At 41.3% G+C, this 15699-nt stretch overlaps 3 protein-coding genes and 1 long non-coding RNA gene across 5 annotated transcripts; 3 read left to right on the forward strand and 1 right to left on the reverse strand.

Annotated features, from left to right (window-relative positions):
- The first annotated feature begins 570 nt into the window (after window positions 1-570).
- On the forward strand, window positions 571-2101 carry LOC135677711 (dehydration-responsive element-binding protein 1F-like). Its single transcript, XM_065190086.1, has one exon. The coding sequence runs from the start codon at window positions 1137-1139 to the stop codon at window positions 1911-1913; it is 777 nt and encodes a 258-aa protein (XP_065046158.1). The 5' UTR covers window positions 571-1136; the 3' UTR covers window positions 1914-2101.
- Window positions 2102-5400: 3299 nt separating this feature from the next.
- Window positions 5401-9223, forward strand: LOC135677712 (uncharacterized). The gene is made up of 3 exons (XR_010514737.1): window positions 5401-6303; window positions 6406-6508; window positions 8640-9223. It is a non-coding gene; the product is annotated as an uncharacterized LOC135677712 (long non-coding RNA).
- Window positions 9224-10058: 835 nt separating this feature from the next.
- LOC135676240 (2-carboxy-D-arabinitol-1-phosphatase-like) lies at window positions 10059-13766 on the reverse strand. The gene is made up of 9 exons (XM_065187188.1): window positions 13314-13766; window positions 12910-13015; window positions 12591-12807; window positions 12382-12500; window positions 11635-11733; window positions 11192-11242; window positions 11007-11105; window positions 10786-10893; window positions 10059-10641 (listed from the first exon to the last, which is right to left on the reverse strand). The coding sequence occupies exons 1-9, from the start codon at window positions 13619-13621 to the stop codon at window positions 10267-10269; spliced, it is 1482 nt and encodes a 493-aa protein (XP_065043260.1). The 5' UTR covers window positions 13622-13766; the 3' UTR covers window positions 10059-10266.
- A 246-nt stretch (window positions 13767-14012) lies between these two features.
- On the forward strand, window positions 14013-15484 carry LOC135676241 (uncharacterized). 2 transcript variants are annotated; one of them, XM_065187191.1, is made up of 2 exons: window positions 14013-15235; window positions 15321-15484. In XM_065187191.1, exons 1-2 carry the CDS (start codon window positions 14051-14053, stop codon window positions 15375-15377), a joined length of 1242 nt encoding a protein of 413 aa, XP_065043263.1. In that variant the 5' UTR covers window positions 14013-14050; the 3' UTR covers window positions 15378-15484. The 2 variants fall into 2 exon arrangements, with proteins under 2 accessions (XP_065043263.1, XP_065043262.1); XM_065187190.1 differs by having other exon boundaries at window positions 14013-15484.
- The last annotated feature ends 215 nt before the right edge of the window (window positions 15485-15699 follow it).

Here is a 15699-nt window from a genome sequence, read left to right on the forward strand (position 1 = left end):
AAGGTTATTAATGTGAATCCACACTAGCACTATTAATATTGTGCTAAGTTTGCCATTAATTAAGGGTTACGCTTTAGATTAATTAGGCTAATATTCAATATATATATATATAATACTATATACATGCATATAAATGATGGCACAAATACATTTTGGAGTCACATGAGGATGGACCCCTTCGATGACAGCTTGGACTTTAATATCCGTGTTCGGTTTCTGATTGCAGCAAAACACACAGATTTCCGGTGCTTCATAGTTAATACAGGTAAGACGAATCATTGAGGCCCACTACAAGCCCACCAGACTGGTCTTTATACTTTAATGGAAGTAATTGTATGAGTTCATGATTTGACTTGTAAAAAATATATAGATGATTTGATTCTGATACAAATGATAAAATTAAGCATATGTAATTTTAATTTGATTTGAATTCAAGCCGAAATCTTCTCGTATATGATTTATCTCATAAATCTTAAAAATATTCTAAATCGACCTTTCTAAAACTATTAAATGATCGTCGACTTCAAATCAAGCCCGGTTGGATAGATCAGATTTTGATGATGTGAATCACATGTGATGGATCGATCGATTTCGAACCGGACATTGAACCCATGCGAACCGTTCTTTGACTGGAATGGGTAATTTGGCATGCACGCGGTGGGTGCAGTGAAAGCAATGAGAATACTGCCCTCACGGTGGCTGCAACGAAGCCAATTTGGATTCTGGAAGATGCAGAGTCTCGATGTTCATCGAAGCCTGGAAAAGGCAGCTTTAGCGAGAGGATAAGAGACCGGAAGGGGAACGCTGGCCGTAGGAGTGTGAAAGCAATGTACTCGACGCCGGTTGCTGAGTTGATGTGGCCGTCAGATTTGTCGAGCGTGCTTCCACGCCTTCCGTAATTATCCCAAGAGGAAAAAGACGAAGGTGCAGATGGAACACGTTTTCCTTCTGCTGCTGCCGCAGTCGCCCGACGTTTGTCTTCCTCGAGTGGAAGCCCTGCGCTTTTCTTATTCCTCATCTGTTCTCTCTTGTGAAACCTCGTCGCTGGAGTGTGGCGCCCGCGGCGGGCTACGACTTGGAACGCCTTCTTCCCTTACCATCCACTCTTATCACTCCCACACACACTATATATATATATGTGTGTGTGTGTGTGCGTGTTTAGGCTCGATACCTGTCAGCGACGTCTCCAACTCGAAGCTTGCACGCCATTTCCGTTCTGTGCTCTGATCATGGACTTTGAGGATTCCTCCTCCTCCTCGTACTCGTGCTCCTCCTCGTCCTCGGGTCTCTCGACCGCATGGGCGCCGGGGCCGTCACCAAAGCGGAAGGCCGGGCGGAAGAAGTTCCGGGAGACGCGGCACCCGGTGTACCACGGCGTGCGGGAGCGCAACGGGGGGAAGTGGGTGTCCGAGGTGCGGGAGCCCCGGAAGAAGAGCCGAATATGGCTGGGCACGTTCCGGGCGCCGGAGATGGCAGCCAGGGCGCACGACGTGGCCGCCATCGCGCTCCGGGGCGCGTCCGCCAGCCTCAACTTCCCCGACTCGGCCTGGGCGCTGCCCCGAGCGGAGTCGGCGGCCTCGGAGGACGTCCGCCGTGCCGCGGTCGAGGCAGCCGAGATGTTCGGACCGTGGGAGCCGAAATCGCCGCCGAAGCCAGCTCCCGAGGCCGCATGTAGGCCACCGGCGGTGTTCGTGGACGAGGAGCCTCTGTTCAACACGCCGGAGGACATGGCGAGGGGACTGCTGGTGACTCCGCCGGCTGTGTTCGTGGACGAGGAGGCGCTGTTCAACATGCCGGAGTTGCTGGAGGACATGGCGAGGGGACTGCTGGTGACTCCGCCGGCTATGCAGAGAGAGTTCGATTGGGATCGGGTGGCGGACTGCCACACGGACCTGCGGCTGTGGGCGGACTAGCTGAAGACATCACAGTTACAGTGCATTAAACAGCGAGTATATATAGGAATCCATTGAGTTCTCATACTACGTACGAAAGTGCTCTCTCTCTCTCTCTCTTATACCTTTCAGTCTGTAAACTTCTTCTTAATCCAAAGAGAACACAAATGTATATGTTTGTGTGCATGGAAGATTTCTTTTGTGTAGATTGATCCACTTATGGAATCAAATCCAATACCTCGCTATCATAGCCAAAGTTTTCATCAACTATGCTACTTTACTTTAAATTTGTCGAATTTAGATCGTAACTTTTAGTATGTGGATTTAAATTTATCATATTAATATAATACTTTAGATATAAAAAAAGGTCATGCTTAAATAGTGGCAATGTGAAAACTTAATGCGCATTATTTTGTGTGAACTTATGACAACGAGCTCACATAAAATAGACATGAGATTGCCAAGAGAGTATATAATAATATATATTGGAGGCTACTATATTAATTAAAAAATTTGAGTTGAAAGGTGTTTGTGATGTGTATGCCGACCACCAAAATCAGGCGTGGAATTATTTATTAATTATTATAATGTAACAAAGCCATGTTAGGCTTCTTTTCTATCTTTAAAAAATAGGTTGTATATATCTTTAGAGTTCAACTATCAGTCTACAATTAGGCTATAGATAAACTAAAATATATAACATGTAACGTTAGCAAAGCAAAGCACGTAAAATACATGTTAAACCAATGAAATGTCACTTCATCTACAAGAATCGAAGAAAAGTCTCTTGAACATATCGTAATAGTCGAATATCATCAATAATCTTGACATTCCTTGCTTCCCACACCTCGTAAGTAATACTTAAACGAAGACTTAGAGCCACCTACCTACTCTTTGCGATCACTGACAGGACGTCACGTCACCTGCTTTGACTTTCCGAAATGAACTTATAGGAACCACTTCTCATTGATCTCGTAGTCGGAAAAATAAATCTAGCTTTACATTAATAGTCGATGGTATGATCCGACTTCACTAGCCTTCTCTTCCATACGAACAATGAGGGGATCACGCCTTGCCTGATCCAAAGAAGCAAGGAAGCCCGATCGGAGGCATCATCCTGATAGTCCCCAAATACTACCATTGGGAGCACGCACCGATAAGCCACCCGCATTAAATGTTTTCACTACGCTAGGTAAGAGGAACCTTGACGGAGGTCTGTTTGCTCCACTCGACGCCAAGCATAAAAGTAATGCCTTGAGCCAAGTTGAGGCAAATAGGCCAAATAAACTCGTTACTCTTTTAATTTGTTGCTAATACTATTATCTTTCTCCTCATGCTTTCCTGACTTAAGCATAAGAGGAGTTGATGTGAGACACCCTTGGTGTAAACTTGTCGTGCAAGATTATCGACATAGCCCAGAGGTATAGCCAAAAAGCTACTCGGCAAGGGCGATCGCCTAGTTCCCAAACCAAGCTTCAGCGCTCCAAGATTGAGCCCCTCCTAGTGCATTGGCTCTTCCTACCACTTCTTTCGTTTTGCCTGCAACACTTGCTCTCCACGTTAGCTAGAAAAAAATATTCAAAAGGGACTTGCGTTCTCGATAGAGAATCAATCAGGTCGACTCATCGGTTGACGATCTTTGTGTGTTAACCAAGTCGATAGAAAATACTTACAAGCTTATCATATAAGAAATTTTATTGGATAAATCATTGATATAGTCCTTTAATCAAACTAAAGTAAAATGAATATTTTTCATCATCCGAATTCTAAACACTTTAATGATACTAAATGATTCGAAAAACGGATCATATCGTATCAATTTCATCAAGTAAAATTGATGCACCTAAATATATATAGTTTTTTGATTTCGAATCGAATAACGGATATCGAAAGTGAAATGAAGAGTGAAGGATAAATCCTTAAGCCTTAGCCTTAGCCTTAATGTCATGAATTGCATGCGGAGAAGAATCCTTGTCTCGATGTCACTGTCCCCTCTCCCTCGGTGGTCGTTGACTCCTCGTACTAGGAAACGAGAAAGTGTGCATCATGTGGTCGCCTTCAACCATACCGATCGATTATTCCGCAGCCGAAAGCAGACATCAAAAACAAGTCAATCTTTGGCGACTGCTTTGAACGCGAGATTCTCGCATCGGTATATAAAATGACATAAGTGCGTTCGATAGAGCTGCCACTGAATCGGATTACTCTTTTTTGTGTATATTTCTAATCTTTTATGCTGTTTATTTTTCACTTACGAGGAACACAATAAAATGAGCATCGATATAGATTTTTTGTGTGTTCTGAATAAAATATATTTTTGTGGATGTCGATGTACAGATTCAATAATATGTGATTGTTCTCTTAGTTTTCACTCGATTTTTATGTCAGATTTAATATTGTGAGACTGTTCTCTTCTTAATCATCACTTATTTTACGTTAGATTTAATAATATGAAACTATTTTCTTATTCTCATTCTTTTTTTCAAACCTTTGCATTCTGAAATTGATATGTTGGCCTTCCATTCAATCTAAAAGCTTTGGTTAATTGAATTAGGTGCTAAATCCAACCTATATAATTCTATCATTTTATTTATTTTTGGACGATTTCTTTCGAAAAATCTTATGATACATCATATTTTTTTATTTAATGCTCTTATTTTTTTTTCTAACACCTTAAACATGCATGGTTGTCTTTTGTCGTCTATTGCTTCGCTCTTGTATTCTTTCTTTCTTTTTTTCTTAACTTTTAATTTATATTTTTTTCTCCTCTTCACGCTCGATCATATGAAGATGATAAAACATAGACGATCAAGGTCGAAGCGAAAACCTTGAGACCATACAGCATTAAAATGACAGGCCAGGCCAGAGGTGAAAGACAATAAATGAAAATGAGAGAGATTTAAGATATTTAAAAAGATTAAAAAAATATAAAATAAAATTTTAATTATTTTAGTATTAAAAAAATATGAGATGATAATAATTCATCGCATTTAGACCTCAGACAAGAAGAAACTTAGCACTCTTGACAGATTGAGGACATCAAGAAATAGTACGTAATTGGGATATCCTTGCATTTATCCCTGATAAGATTTGGAATGAATACATTTAGCCCAATTAATTGCAATCCATCATATGCGTCACTTTAAATATTAAGATTTTCCACTTACATATATTCCTTTCATAAAAGATATATACAATTAAAAAACGAGCATACCATTCTCAAGTCATCAATCAAGAAATTGACTATAAGAGTGTATACATACACACAATTCTTTGAGTTCTATAAGTTGTTAATGACCTTAAAATCAAAGAATGCATGTGAAGATGAGCCTATATATATATATATATATATATATATATATATATATATATATATATATATATATATATATATATATATATATATATATATATATACCAAATTTAAATTGAAGTAAAATTATATATGGGGAGTGGGGTCGAGAGTCAATTCGATCTTCTTATTGGCTTCCATGAGCGGGCCCTTTTGGCTTCACCGCTGCTTCTCACTCCGCTGGGAGTTTCCTCCACCCCAACGAGTTCGAGTTCCTCTCCTCTGATTCCTCTTCCTCTCCGCCTAAGGTTTCCGACCCCGATCCCATTACGCGATACCCGTGATCTGGAAGCGTTCCGTGGCAGACAGGCGCGGCGCCATTTCGAGGGGTGGCGATGGATTCTGACGAGGGAGGTGCGTCTGTCAGCAACCTATTCTTTGAGGCGAAGTGGAGAGAAGAGAGTAAGGGCAGGAATCATGATGACGGTGACCGGAAGCGCGGTGAGCACTATGTTCATTGTGTTCGTCTGCACTCGCCTAATCTGCGCCATGATGCACCTCAGGGACACCAGAATGGCTTTCCTTGCCGCCACCAGATCCGACCTCGGCATTGTCGGTTCCTACGCTGTCCCTTCCTTTTTGATTCCTCTCATTTTCTGTTCTCTATAACGAGAAATTCATGCGCTTTTGTGTTGAAGGCACTGTTTCGATTTGTTACTTTGCGCTGTAGGGATAAAGGAGATCCTTTTCTCTACGAGCTATGTTGTTCTGTTTAAGTACATCCTTGTGGTGGAGTGGGCTTGGATCAATGCACGCCCGATTTTCAGCATTGATTTCCCTTGAGACATAAATGGGGGCTGCAAAGCGTACTTTTTTTTTTCCTTTTATTGTTTTCTTGTTCTTTTGGTATCCCTGGGTCTGGGCCGATGGTCATGAGTGACGATAGGAGGGAGGTGTACACGGCCTTGCGTCATTGGAAAAGTTGTTTTAATTTTACTGTTTTATTGGTCCTTTTGATCATTTGTTTGCTTTTTCTGGACAATCAGGATGCATGAAATCTAATCGAGTTTGAGTGCCTTTTAGCACTGGAATTACCGAGAAAAGATTGATATTGTACAGGTTTGGAGTTTCTGATGGATGATGCTCATTTGGTATTGAAATTGTGATGTGTGAGCATTGGATGACTACCCACTTATTCCTTTGGCTTTCTTCCTTGAACAGCTAGAACATGGGGTCAATGGGCTGGAACCAGTTGTGCTTGTTAATTTTCCAATAAAGAAATTTGGTGATCAGTCCCTTGCATTGGGCCAGGAGGCACATTGAGGTCTCATTTTCTTTATGTCTATTGATCTTTTGATTGTTTGCGTTTATGTCGTTCTTTATAATGACCACTTATCAGTATCTGGGGACATTCAATTTGTTGTTCTTGTCATTGTTTTTTCTCCTTTAACACTTGACACAATATGTTAGCTCTTATATGTCCATGGATGGGACAGATTTCTGGTTTTGCTAATTCATTATGCATATGTCTTTATTTGGTGAATTTGTGGGCTGTCAAATTGGTTTGTCATGGTATTTCTTAATCCTCAATCTAAAAACTCACTGGTTTTGCAACTTCATTACATTTCTTTTATGAGAGGTTGCACTTGGCACAATGGTAAGATTATTCCTTTGCAACATGGGAGACTAGAGTTCGAGTCTTGTACGTCAAGTCTCCTTAGATTTCACAGTGGCGGGAGGTTCATCCTTTATAATGTCCCTTTCATTTATATGCCTTTATTTGGTGAAATATATGAGGTCTGAATTTGGCTTGTAATGGTACTGATAAGTTAATGACACTCTCAAATTTTAAAGTACTTATTGCATTCTAAGATGCTGTCCAATATAAACTATTTTAGCAAACAATATGCTTAAATTAACTCTTATTAGATCCTGCATTGGTGGGAGGCTCGTGCACTTGGTTCACCGCTATAATGTTCCTTTCATTTATATGCCTTCAGTTGGTGATATATATGAGGTTTGAATTTGGCTTGTAATGGTACTGATAAGTTAATGACACTCTCAAATTTTAAAGTACTTATTGCATTCTAAGATGCTGTCCAATATAAACTATTTTAGCAAACAATATGCTTAAATTAACTCTTATTAGATCCTGCATTGGTGGGAGGCTCGTGCACTTGGTTCACCGCTATAATGTTCCTTTCATTTATATGCCTTCAGTTGGTGATATATATGAGGTTTGAATTTGGCTTGTAATGGTACTGATAAGTTAATGACACTCTCAAATTTTAAAGTACTTATTGCATTCTAAGATGCTGTCCAATATACGTTATTTTAGTAAACAATTTACTTTCATCTGCTCAAGCATGAGTAGAAAGATGGTTTTATTGAACATGATTGAATTGACATTGCGATGCTTCCCATTGGATGAGTGTTAGACCTGTGATTCTTGTTTACCTGACCAAAAAACTAGCTTTCAAAGAACACCAATTTCTTGTATGCTTTTCATTTATTTAACAAAATTTTTTGTATACCATGTTCTAGATAGTTTCTAGGAAAACAATAGTTGTTGAACAATTAGATTGATGTTTTGAGGTCCTGTAGATGCACCACAATTTATTCGATTTTAGTTTTACTTTAGGAAAACATGTAGTTGTTTGTGCATCTTTTAATTTCTTCTGTGAAGCAATTCCTATTCTACCATTTTTGCAGGCTTGAGTTTTATTATTTTTATTTCTGCATGTTGACCTGTTATAACTATTCATGATAATAAAATTCTGTTACCGCACAGTCATGCAATCTGCTGAACTTAATTGTTTCTTTTCCATTATATCTTTCAGTGTATTTATTTATATCTTTTCTTTTCCTTGAAGAACGAACTGTTTAAATTTGGAGAGTTAGCCTAAAGAGTCATGTAATATTGCACTGGTGACAATGAATAATTTTTGGTGAAAAAAACCTTAGAGGATCCAGAGATGATGAAATAAATAATGGCTACAGCAAAATATGATCAGGAATTCCATAAAACACAACTATCTTGTACCGTTTTGCCAATTTATTTGTATATGTACATAGATGCTAAAATTCAACTGTAACTATAGGAGCTTCCTAACATTTGTTGCATTAGAGTATAGTCAGAAAAGTGGTGACGGAAATAACAGGTAAATTGCCTGTGAAGATATGACCTGACTTGTTATATATCATTTGTGCATTCTGGCAATCAAGTTATGTTTAATTCTCTAGGAATTAATTATCTATCCAGACAGCCAGGCTCTCTCTCTCTCTCTCACTCTTGTGCATTTGCTCACTTACACAGGGTCATATCGCTTACACAGGGTCATATCGCACTTTTCTCTGGCTGATATTTTACAAAGTTTATGTTTTTTACTTTTTTCCCCTTCTTACTGGCTTCTTTCAAGATATTGACCTATAATTCATCTTGCTGCTTTTGGTAGGTGTACCAAGAGACCGATGTTTTGCTCATTCTTCCATCTTGTGGCCATACATTCCATGTTACTTGCATAGACATGGCTGAAACAACATTCAACATGCCCTGTCTGTAGAATTTCATTGCGAGATTCTCCTGATAGAGAACATGCACTGTGACCTCTCTACAGTTCAGCCACCAGAACCTTTTCTCACCCTGAAACCTTTGTTGCAGATCCATGCCACTATCAATTTGCACAGTCATGTTACTCTCCAAGGGTAGCAGAAAACCAGAGAACCGTCTCCCCTCACGAAGACCAGTTGATGTCATTGCCATCCGGATCCAGGTGATAATGCCTTCTTGATCTGTAGCCAACTGCTCCATATCAAGCAAAAACAAGATACATCAAGAATCTACAAAATTCTTTGCCACTCAAATAACAGGAAATAGGATATTCTTGAGATTGATCTCCATGCCAAATACATAGGGATTGAAGGGATTTAGAAGCTAACATCATATCTGTACAACTGTTTGTCATGAGCTGAATGCTGCTTTTTATCCGGCATGATGTTTGTGGATCAGTTGTTGGAGATTGTTGAAATGGGTGGTTTTTGGTATTCTGCTATAAAATCATGAATTTTGATGGTATATACTTCTGAAGACTGATTAATCTTTTTATAGACAGTTTGTCTGGCTACCTGAGTGTTTAACCTTTCCACTTTGTCATATCTCCGAGTATTATGCGAAAACGAAGTGCTGCGTTCCATTATCCTTATTTTGCATTCTAGATTTACTTAAATTACTTTGGTGATCCTGAAGTGAAATATATAAACTTGCTCATCCCTGCTAAGCAATGCCTTTGGAGAGCAATTCCAACCACCTTATGCCACTAAAATGAAAAGCTTGATGATGGCCAGGTAGGCTCTCTTTGATTCATTCCCATGTATGTGGGCACAGACATGCTGATCCTAAACATCCATTGCCTGGTAGCAAAAAAAGATGATCCTGTGATGGTAGTATGGTTTGATGTTTTGGGTATCGGACTAATATAGATTTGGTATGCACCAATGAAGTATTTTTGGAAGCATAGGATCGATATAGGTTTGGTATGCACGAATGAAGTATTTTTAGAAGCATACGGCCGAATCTATGCCATCGACTCCATAGATTATCTAGTTCATATATTTAGAAGATGTGAGATAATAAAAAAAATTTATTTTAAACTATAAATAATGATTTAATAATTTTAATTTAATTAATTTTTTTTGATTATATAGAATCCATACAGTCAACCCAAAATAGATAAAACATTATACAACTGCACCCAAATTTGGATCGTTGGGTAATGATGGAATGTAGTGCAAACCCTTCACACATCACCTATTAAGTGATTGCTCATAACTTGCTGTTGTTGTTGATTTCATGTAGAATTCCTTCCAAACACAAGTAAAAACTAATTGGCGTGGCCAAATAGGTTATCATTATGAAGCTTATGATCATACAAAGATCCATTCTTTTGAATGAGTAAAATTCATTCTTCCTTTTTCCTCTATTCAAATTACATAATTCTTATATGAATACAATATATACACATGATGAATCAATCTGTGGTCGATCAAGTCTACCAAGAACGAAAGAGAAACCTGCAAATTCAGCTAAAACTCTTCATCATATGCTGTTGATCTTGTAACTGGAATCGACCATCTTCCTAGATGTGCTGTGTAATTTATACATCGAACTATGCCTCTTCCTGTAGGCCCATCTGGAAAGTCGATAACACTGACGCTACCAGCATCAAGATGAAAGGATCCCATCCATTCCATTGTTAGGTTGAGGCATTGGGCTATCAGTGCAATATGAAGGGCAGGGTGTCCTACAACCACCAAGTTTCTTTCTGGTTCTGATTCATTCAAGAGTTCGTGTAGCAAGGAATGCCAAGCTTTCTTTGTCTGCTTCCAAATATCGGTTAATGATCGATGGTCATAGCCATCTAACCAACCTGGATGAACCACCAAGCTGCCTGTTGAATTCTGGGAGAAAAAAGAAGAAAAATTAATGAACCATTTCCGATATGAGAGTTGTTTGTACACTTTGCGTGCAAGAAATCATGGAGTTGAAACATAGGATGTTAGTTTGTCCAAGACTGAAATGAGTTCTAAATCATAAACTTTTACCTTCTGTGCTTGCTGAAAGGCAGGTTCCACTTCGAGGTCGACCATTTTCTTCACCTCCACATAACGAGGCATGCAGTCGGCGCCTAAACAATCTGCAGCTTCTTGGACCTGTGTTCAAAGTGAGACTGATAGAATGATATGTGACTTGTGATGATTTGAGGACACAGAATTACGAATCATTTGTTCTCTGATGTTCTTGGAGAACTTCGAAAGAGTCTCACCTCCGATATAGACATGGCTGTGTCAACTGAGGCAACACGTGGACTGCAGGCAATGCAATCGATCTTCAAGTCCAGAAGAAGCTCTGCGGTTTTTTGTGACTGCAGTAATAGTGGTCCAGGAATGGTCGGATGAATAAATCCATTGCCAGCAGAATGCTATCAAATGGAGGGAAGAAAGTAGCTACCTGTATTATCCCAAGCATATTCATGGACTCATATCCCATATTGGCAAACACCTGAAAATTAGAATCGAATCATATGTTTTATTTAGAAAAAAATTCTCTTAGAAACTATTATAGAAAAACAAGAGAGATGACTTAATTCAGAAACGAAATATAACAGACACTATAACCTTGCGACCAATGAAATAAGAAAATTGTTGAACAAAAGATATGTCACTATCAAAAAGAAGGAAACATGGAGTTATTTAATTTAGAAATTCTGCAGATGAACCCTGCAAACTTCAACTGTTTCCCCTGCCAGAAATAAAATTAAAAATTGGCGATTTCAAGAACCTTAGAAGAAACTAAAATGCAAGAAATGAAATATTGAATACTTGTCAAGTTTTAAAGTGATACTTTTACAAGTAAACCTAAAGCTCTAATAATCATCAAATTTTTTTTTGTACCTCAGTGTTGCTTTGTGTGGTTCCATGGCAGACTAAAATGATCCGATTTCTAGTTTTTCTTCCTCCAGAAGTTCCAGGAGCCACAGGAGAATTTGGTGTCTGCAATAGAATTAAGTCCATGGATAACAACTTTCGATAAGCTTCTGGCACTAAAAGTATCATAAAGGCCTACTGTAATGCTACTATTATGATGTCATAGAAAACAAAAATATATTAAATACTCTTATCTATTCTCATATCTTTTGAAAACCAACAAAGGCTGGTATAAGTTCAAAAGCCCCTCAGCTTCTCAAATTATTTGTGATGACCCTACTACAGAATTTATGAAGCCTTTCTTTTTGTGAATGCCTTCCGAAACTTATCTTTGCTATAAGCCTTAAAAATATATTAATAATGAGAAAGCAAATCATTGTAGAATCTTACAATAAAGAAATAAAACATGCCTAAAAGCAAATAGTACAACTAAAGGAGATTTAATATCATGTATTCTTCCTCAAAGATGAAAGAAAGTGAAAGAATAGGGGCCTAGGAGGATTACTTGGGTACTACACTTTCGTCGAACATAGGGGCGAATATAACAAAGCAACAACCAACCACAATGAGGCCATAAGTGGTGTTATTAGTGTGATCATGACTTGAAACGTAATCCAAAAGCTCTTGGAACACTTTATCCCTTCCCGTCACTTTATCCCTACATGATACTAGCAACTACTAATCACCACATAAATTTTAGATTGAAGCATGTACCTGATTCAAACGATTAATGCAAATGTGTGGCGGACCACCTCTGGGTTTTGGGGTGAAGTCTATCACACTGACCCCGCAGTTGCTCTGTAGGAGAATCCTAAAGTACTGTGTCCCAAGTCCTTGAGAGATTGACCAACTGTTATGCTGGTCCTAACAAAAACAGGAGAGGTTCGGCCAGAGAACTGAAATAATATAAACAGCACATATACCTATTGCAGTGGCAACCAGAGCTTGGTTTACAGCATTATGAGCAACAACAAGCACCGACTTCCCTTCATGAGCTAAGATCTTGCTCCAGCAGCTTTCCGCTCGGTCCCACAATTCTCGCACAGGGTAGTGCCCATCGATGCTGAAATTTGCAGCATCCTTCTGCCATTGGCGATATGCATCCCCAAATTTCTGCTTTCCTTCATACTTCAGAAGACCCTGGATTGGTGTTGAGAACAACAAGTTTAGTATCAATCCAGAAGCCCACGTTCTAGACAACACAAGAGGGAGGAAGACACAACGATCTGGTAAAAGACTAACTTGGAAAGAGTAGAGATCAATCTCCCTCAAGTCAGGTTCCGGAATCATCTCCTCCTGCCGAGTACCCCATATGATCTCGGCTGTCCTCTTGGATCGAATCAAGGGACTGGTACACATAACAAAAACCACGTTCCACACAGTCAACACAGAAAGAACCAAATAGCCGAATCCTATGTATCAATCACACAGCAAAAACTGCAAGAAAGCAGACATCGTGATGTTGATGACATCAAAATATCAAAAAGCACCCTTTTTCACCTTCTTCCTCTTCTCAGAAGACTTACAGTCTTCAGAATGAGAGAGAAAAGATAGGCGGAGGCCAATAAGAAATCGAATCTTTAAAAGGTGGAAATTTTCTACAAAAGATCAAAGAAGACGAGGAATTTTAGGAATAATGGACCGACCTAGTGAAGCAGACATCGAAGGAGTCGGTGAGGAGCATCTGTCGGGAGGTCTCGGCCTGCGACTCGCCCTTAGGAGTGAGCACGGACAGGTCGGAGCTCCCCTGAATACGACCCTCCTCGTTCCAGGTGCTCTGCCCGTGCCTCACCAGCACCACCCGCTTCGCCTCCCTTATCTCCGGCAGGGACCGCAGGAGCTCCGGCGCCTGACGGATCTCTCTCAGGCTCGAGCAGCAAGCACCGCGGCCGGGCCTGGGGCTCCTCCGATGAGGAGCACCGCACGCCAGCGGCGGAGGTACCAGAGCGAGCATTTCCTCTCCAGGTAACAAGGGCGAGGACGGCCCGGTTATCGATGGACGGCGGATTGAGTAGGGACGGGACCGCCACCAGCAGCCTTCGGACGCGGTGAGAAGAAGGGCGTGTGGCTTCAGTTGGATTGCCGCCGGGAGTAGGGATAACGTCACCTGGTCGAATGACAACCTGCCATGTAATGAGAACTTAAACGAATACCCGGCCCGACCCGGAATTAAAGGTAAATCCATCACCTATTCAGATCATATTATATGTATTGGGTGTCGGATCCAAAACGATGAACTTATACCCGACCCGTTTATATGACAATCCTAGCTCTGTTAACGTACCGTTATGAATGGTTGCATCTATGTATGATAACCGATATTTCGGTCCTTCTGTAGCGGTGCCGATTCTAACCATTATAACAACGGTAGTCGGAGTGAGCGATGGGTGGTGCGACGATGGAGCCCGGTGCGTTCGAGCGCCTCTCCCCTTCCCGGTTCGTCTCCTTCGTGTTCCCTAACCCACAGCCCGGCGATCCCTACGCCGACCCCCTCCGAGTCGCTGTCCTTGATTCGCCCCTCCCGACCCCGGCGCCGCCGCCCTGCACCGCCGCAATGCTCGTCCCCCCCGGCCGCGAGGAAGATTGGATCTTCTCCACCGCCGCCGGACACCTCCAGCTCCTTCTCTCTTCCTCCTCCGATGATCGCCCCCTCGCCCGACTCCTCCTCGTTGGAGACGTCCCCTCCTCCTCTGCGAAGCCCTATTCCCGCCCCCAATCGGATCCTGACTCGGATCGGCTTCTCCGGTTCCAGCAGCGCCTCCTCCCGCTCATCCTTGCGCTCTCCCCAAAGGCCGCTTTTTGTGATGGCTTACCGGATATCCCTTTTCTCTCCTTCGAGGACGACGTCCTCCGTCTCACTCCGGTGGAGATGCTGGTCGGCCCTGCCGCCGGAGAGATGCTGGTGGAGGACGTGGAACTCGACGGGTCCCCGTCGGCGATGCCAGAGCTCAGGAGGAGGTTGCGGTTTAAGAGGATGCCGAATCTGGTGCAGTCCCAGGTGCGTCTCGTCCTTGATTCTTCTTCTTCTTCCTCGAGTCCTGGGTCCTTTCGGCCCGAGACAGGGTCGTTGGTGCAGCCGTACCTCAAACCCATGGTTGCGGGGCTCTCTTTGATCGCACCGGCAGTCGGGCGGCAGGTCCGATCTGGTTTGATGCCACGAGCTCTTTGTGTCGGGGTGGGTGGTGGAGCTCTGCTGATGTCCCTGAGATCAAGTTTTGGTTTTGATGTGGTGGGAATTGAGGCTGATGATGTAGTTCTGAACGTCGCAAGACAGCATTTTGGATTAGCGGATGATGACTTTCTTAAAGTTGGTGTTGGTGATGGGCTTGTACTCATCAAGTATTTAAGCACTTTGAAGACTGGAAAAGATTTGAATTCGAGTTATGGTGTATCCGATCACAACTTCATTGCATTATTGGGAGATCATTCTTCTGGGTTTGATGCTGTCATGGTGGATTTGGACTCGGAGGACCCTGGCAGTGGTGTCTACGCCCCGCCATTGGAATTTCCTGAGAGGAGTATTCTGATAGATGTGCGCACAATTCTTAAGGATCACGGAATTGTAGTGGTAAATGTCATTCCTCCATGTGCATCTTTCTATAAACAAATGATTGATATTTTTGGTAAGGTTTTTGCTGAGTTGTATGAAATAGATGTCGGCAACGGCGAGAATTATGTACTTGTTGCCAGTGTCTCACCCGTTGAGATAGCTGCAAGCCGTACCGAGGATCCCTTTCATAACAAATTGAAGGAAGTTGTCGGAGATAGATATGTGGGTGCTGTGAGAAGAATATGTTGAAGAATGGTGTTTCACTTAGTGGTAGCTCTGGAATTGAGAAGCTACAGATACTCTTTTCACCAAGTTATTTATCTGTTTTTTGTGACCATGAAATAGCACTGATTTGAATATTCACGAGATGTGGGAATATGGAGCTCGAAAGGTGTTTACCTTTACTTCATGTTTCAGAAACTTCTTCGTCACATACTTCTGCACATGTTCTTCATTAATAAAGTACTGATGGACCAGGTATT

Source organism: Musa acuminata, chromosome BXJ1-6 (genome assembly GCF_036884655.1).
Source record: "Musa acuminata AAA Group cultivar baxijiao chromosome BXJ1-6, Cavendish_Baxijiao_AAA, whole genome shotgun sequence".
Lineage (NCBI taxonomy): Eukaryota > Viridiplantae > Streptophyta > Magnoliopsida > Zingiberales > Musaceae > Musa > Musa acuminata.

Coding starts and splice junctions, on each gene's coding strand:
- LOC135677711 (XM_065190086.1), top strand. CDS start 1,137: ATGTGTGTGTGTGTGTGCGTGTTTAGGCTCGATACCTGTCAGCGACGT.
- LOC135676240 (XM_065187188.1), bottom strand. CDS start 13,621: ATGCTCGCTCTGGTACCTCCGCCGCTGGCGTGCGGTGCTCCTCATCGG. Junction 11,734..12,381: donor GCATTAATCGTTTGAATCAG/GTACATGCTTCA, acceptor ATTCTATTGCAG/ACACCAAATTCTCCTGTGGC. Junction 10,642..10,785: donor CCTTTCAGCAAGCACAGAAG/GTAAAAGTTTAT, acceptor TTTTTCTCCCAG/AATTCAACAGGCAGCTTGGT.
- LOC135676241 (XM_065187190.1), top strand. CDS start 14,051: ATGGGTGGTGCGACGATGGAGCCCGGTGCGTTCGAGCGCCTCTCCCCT.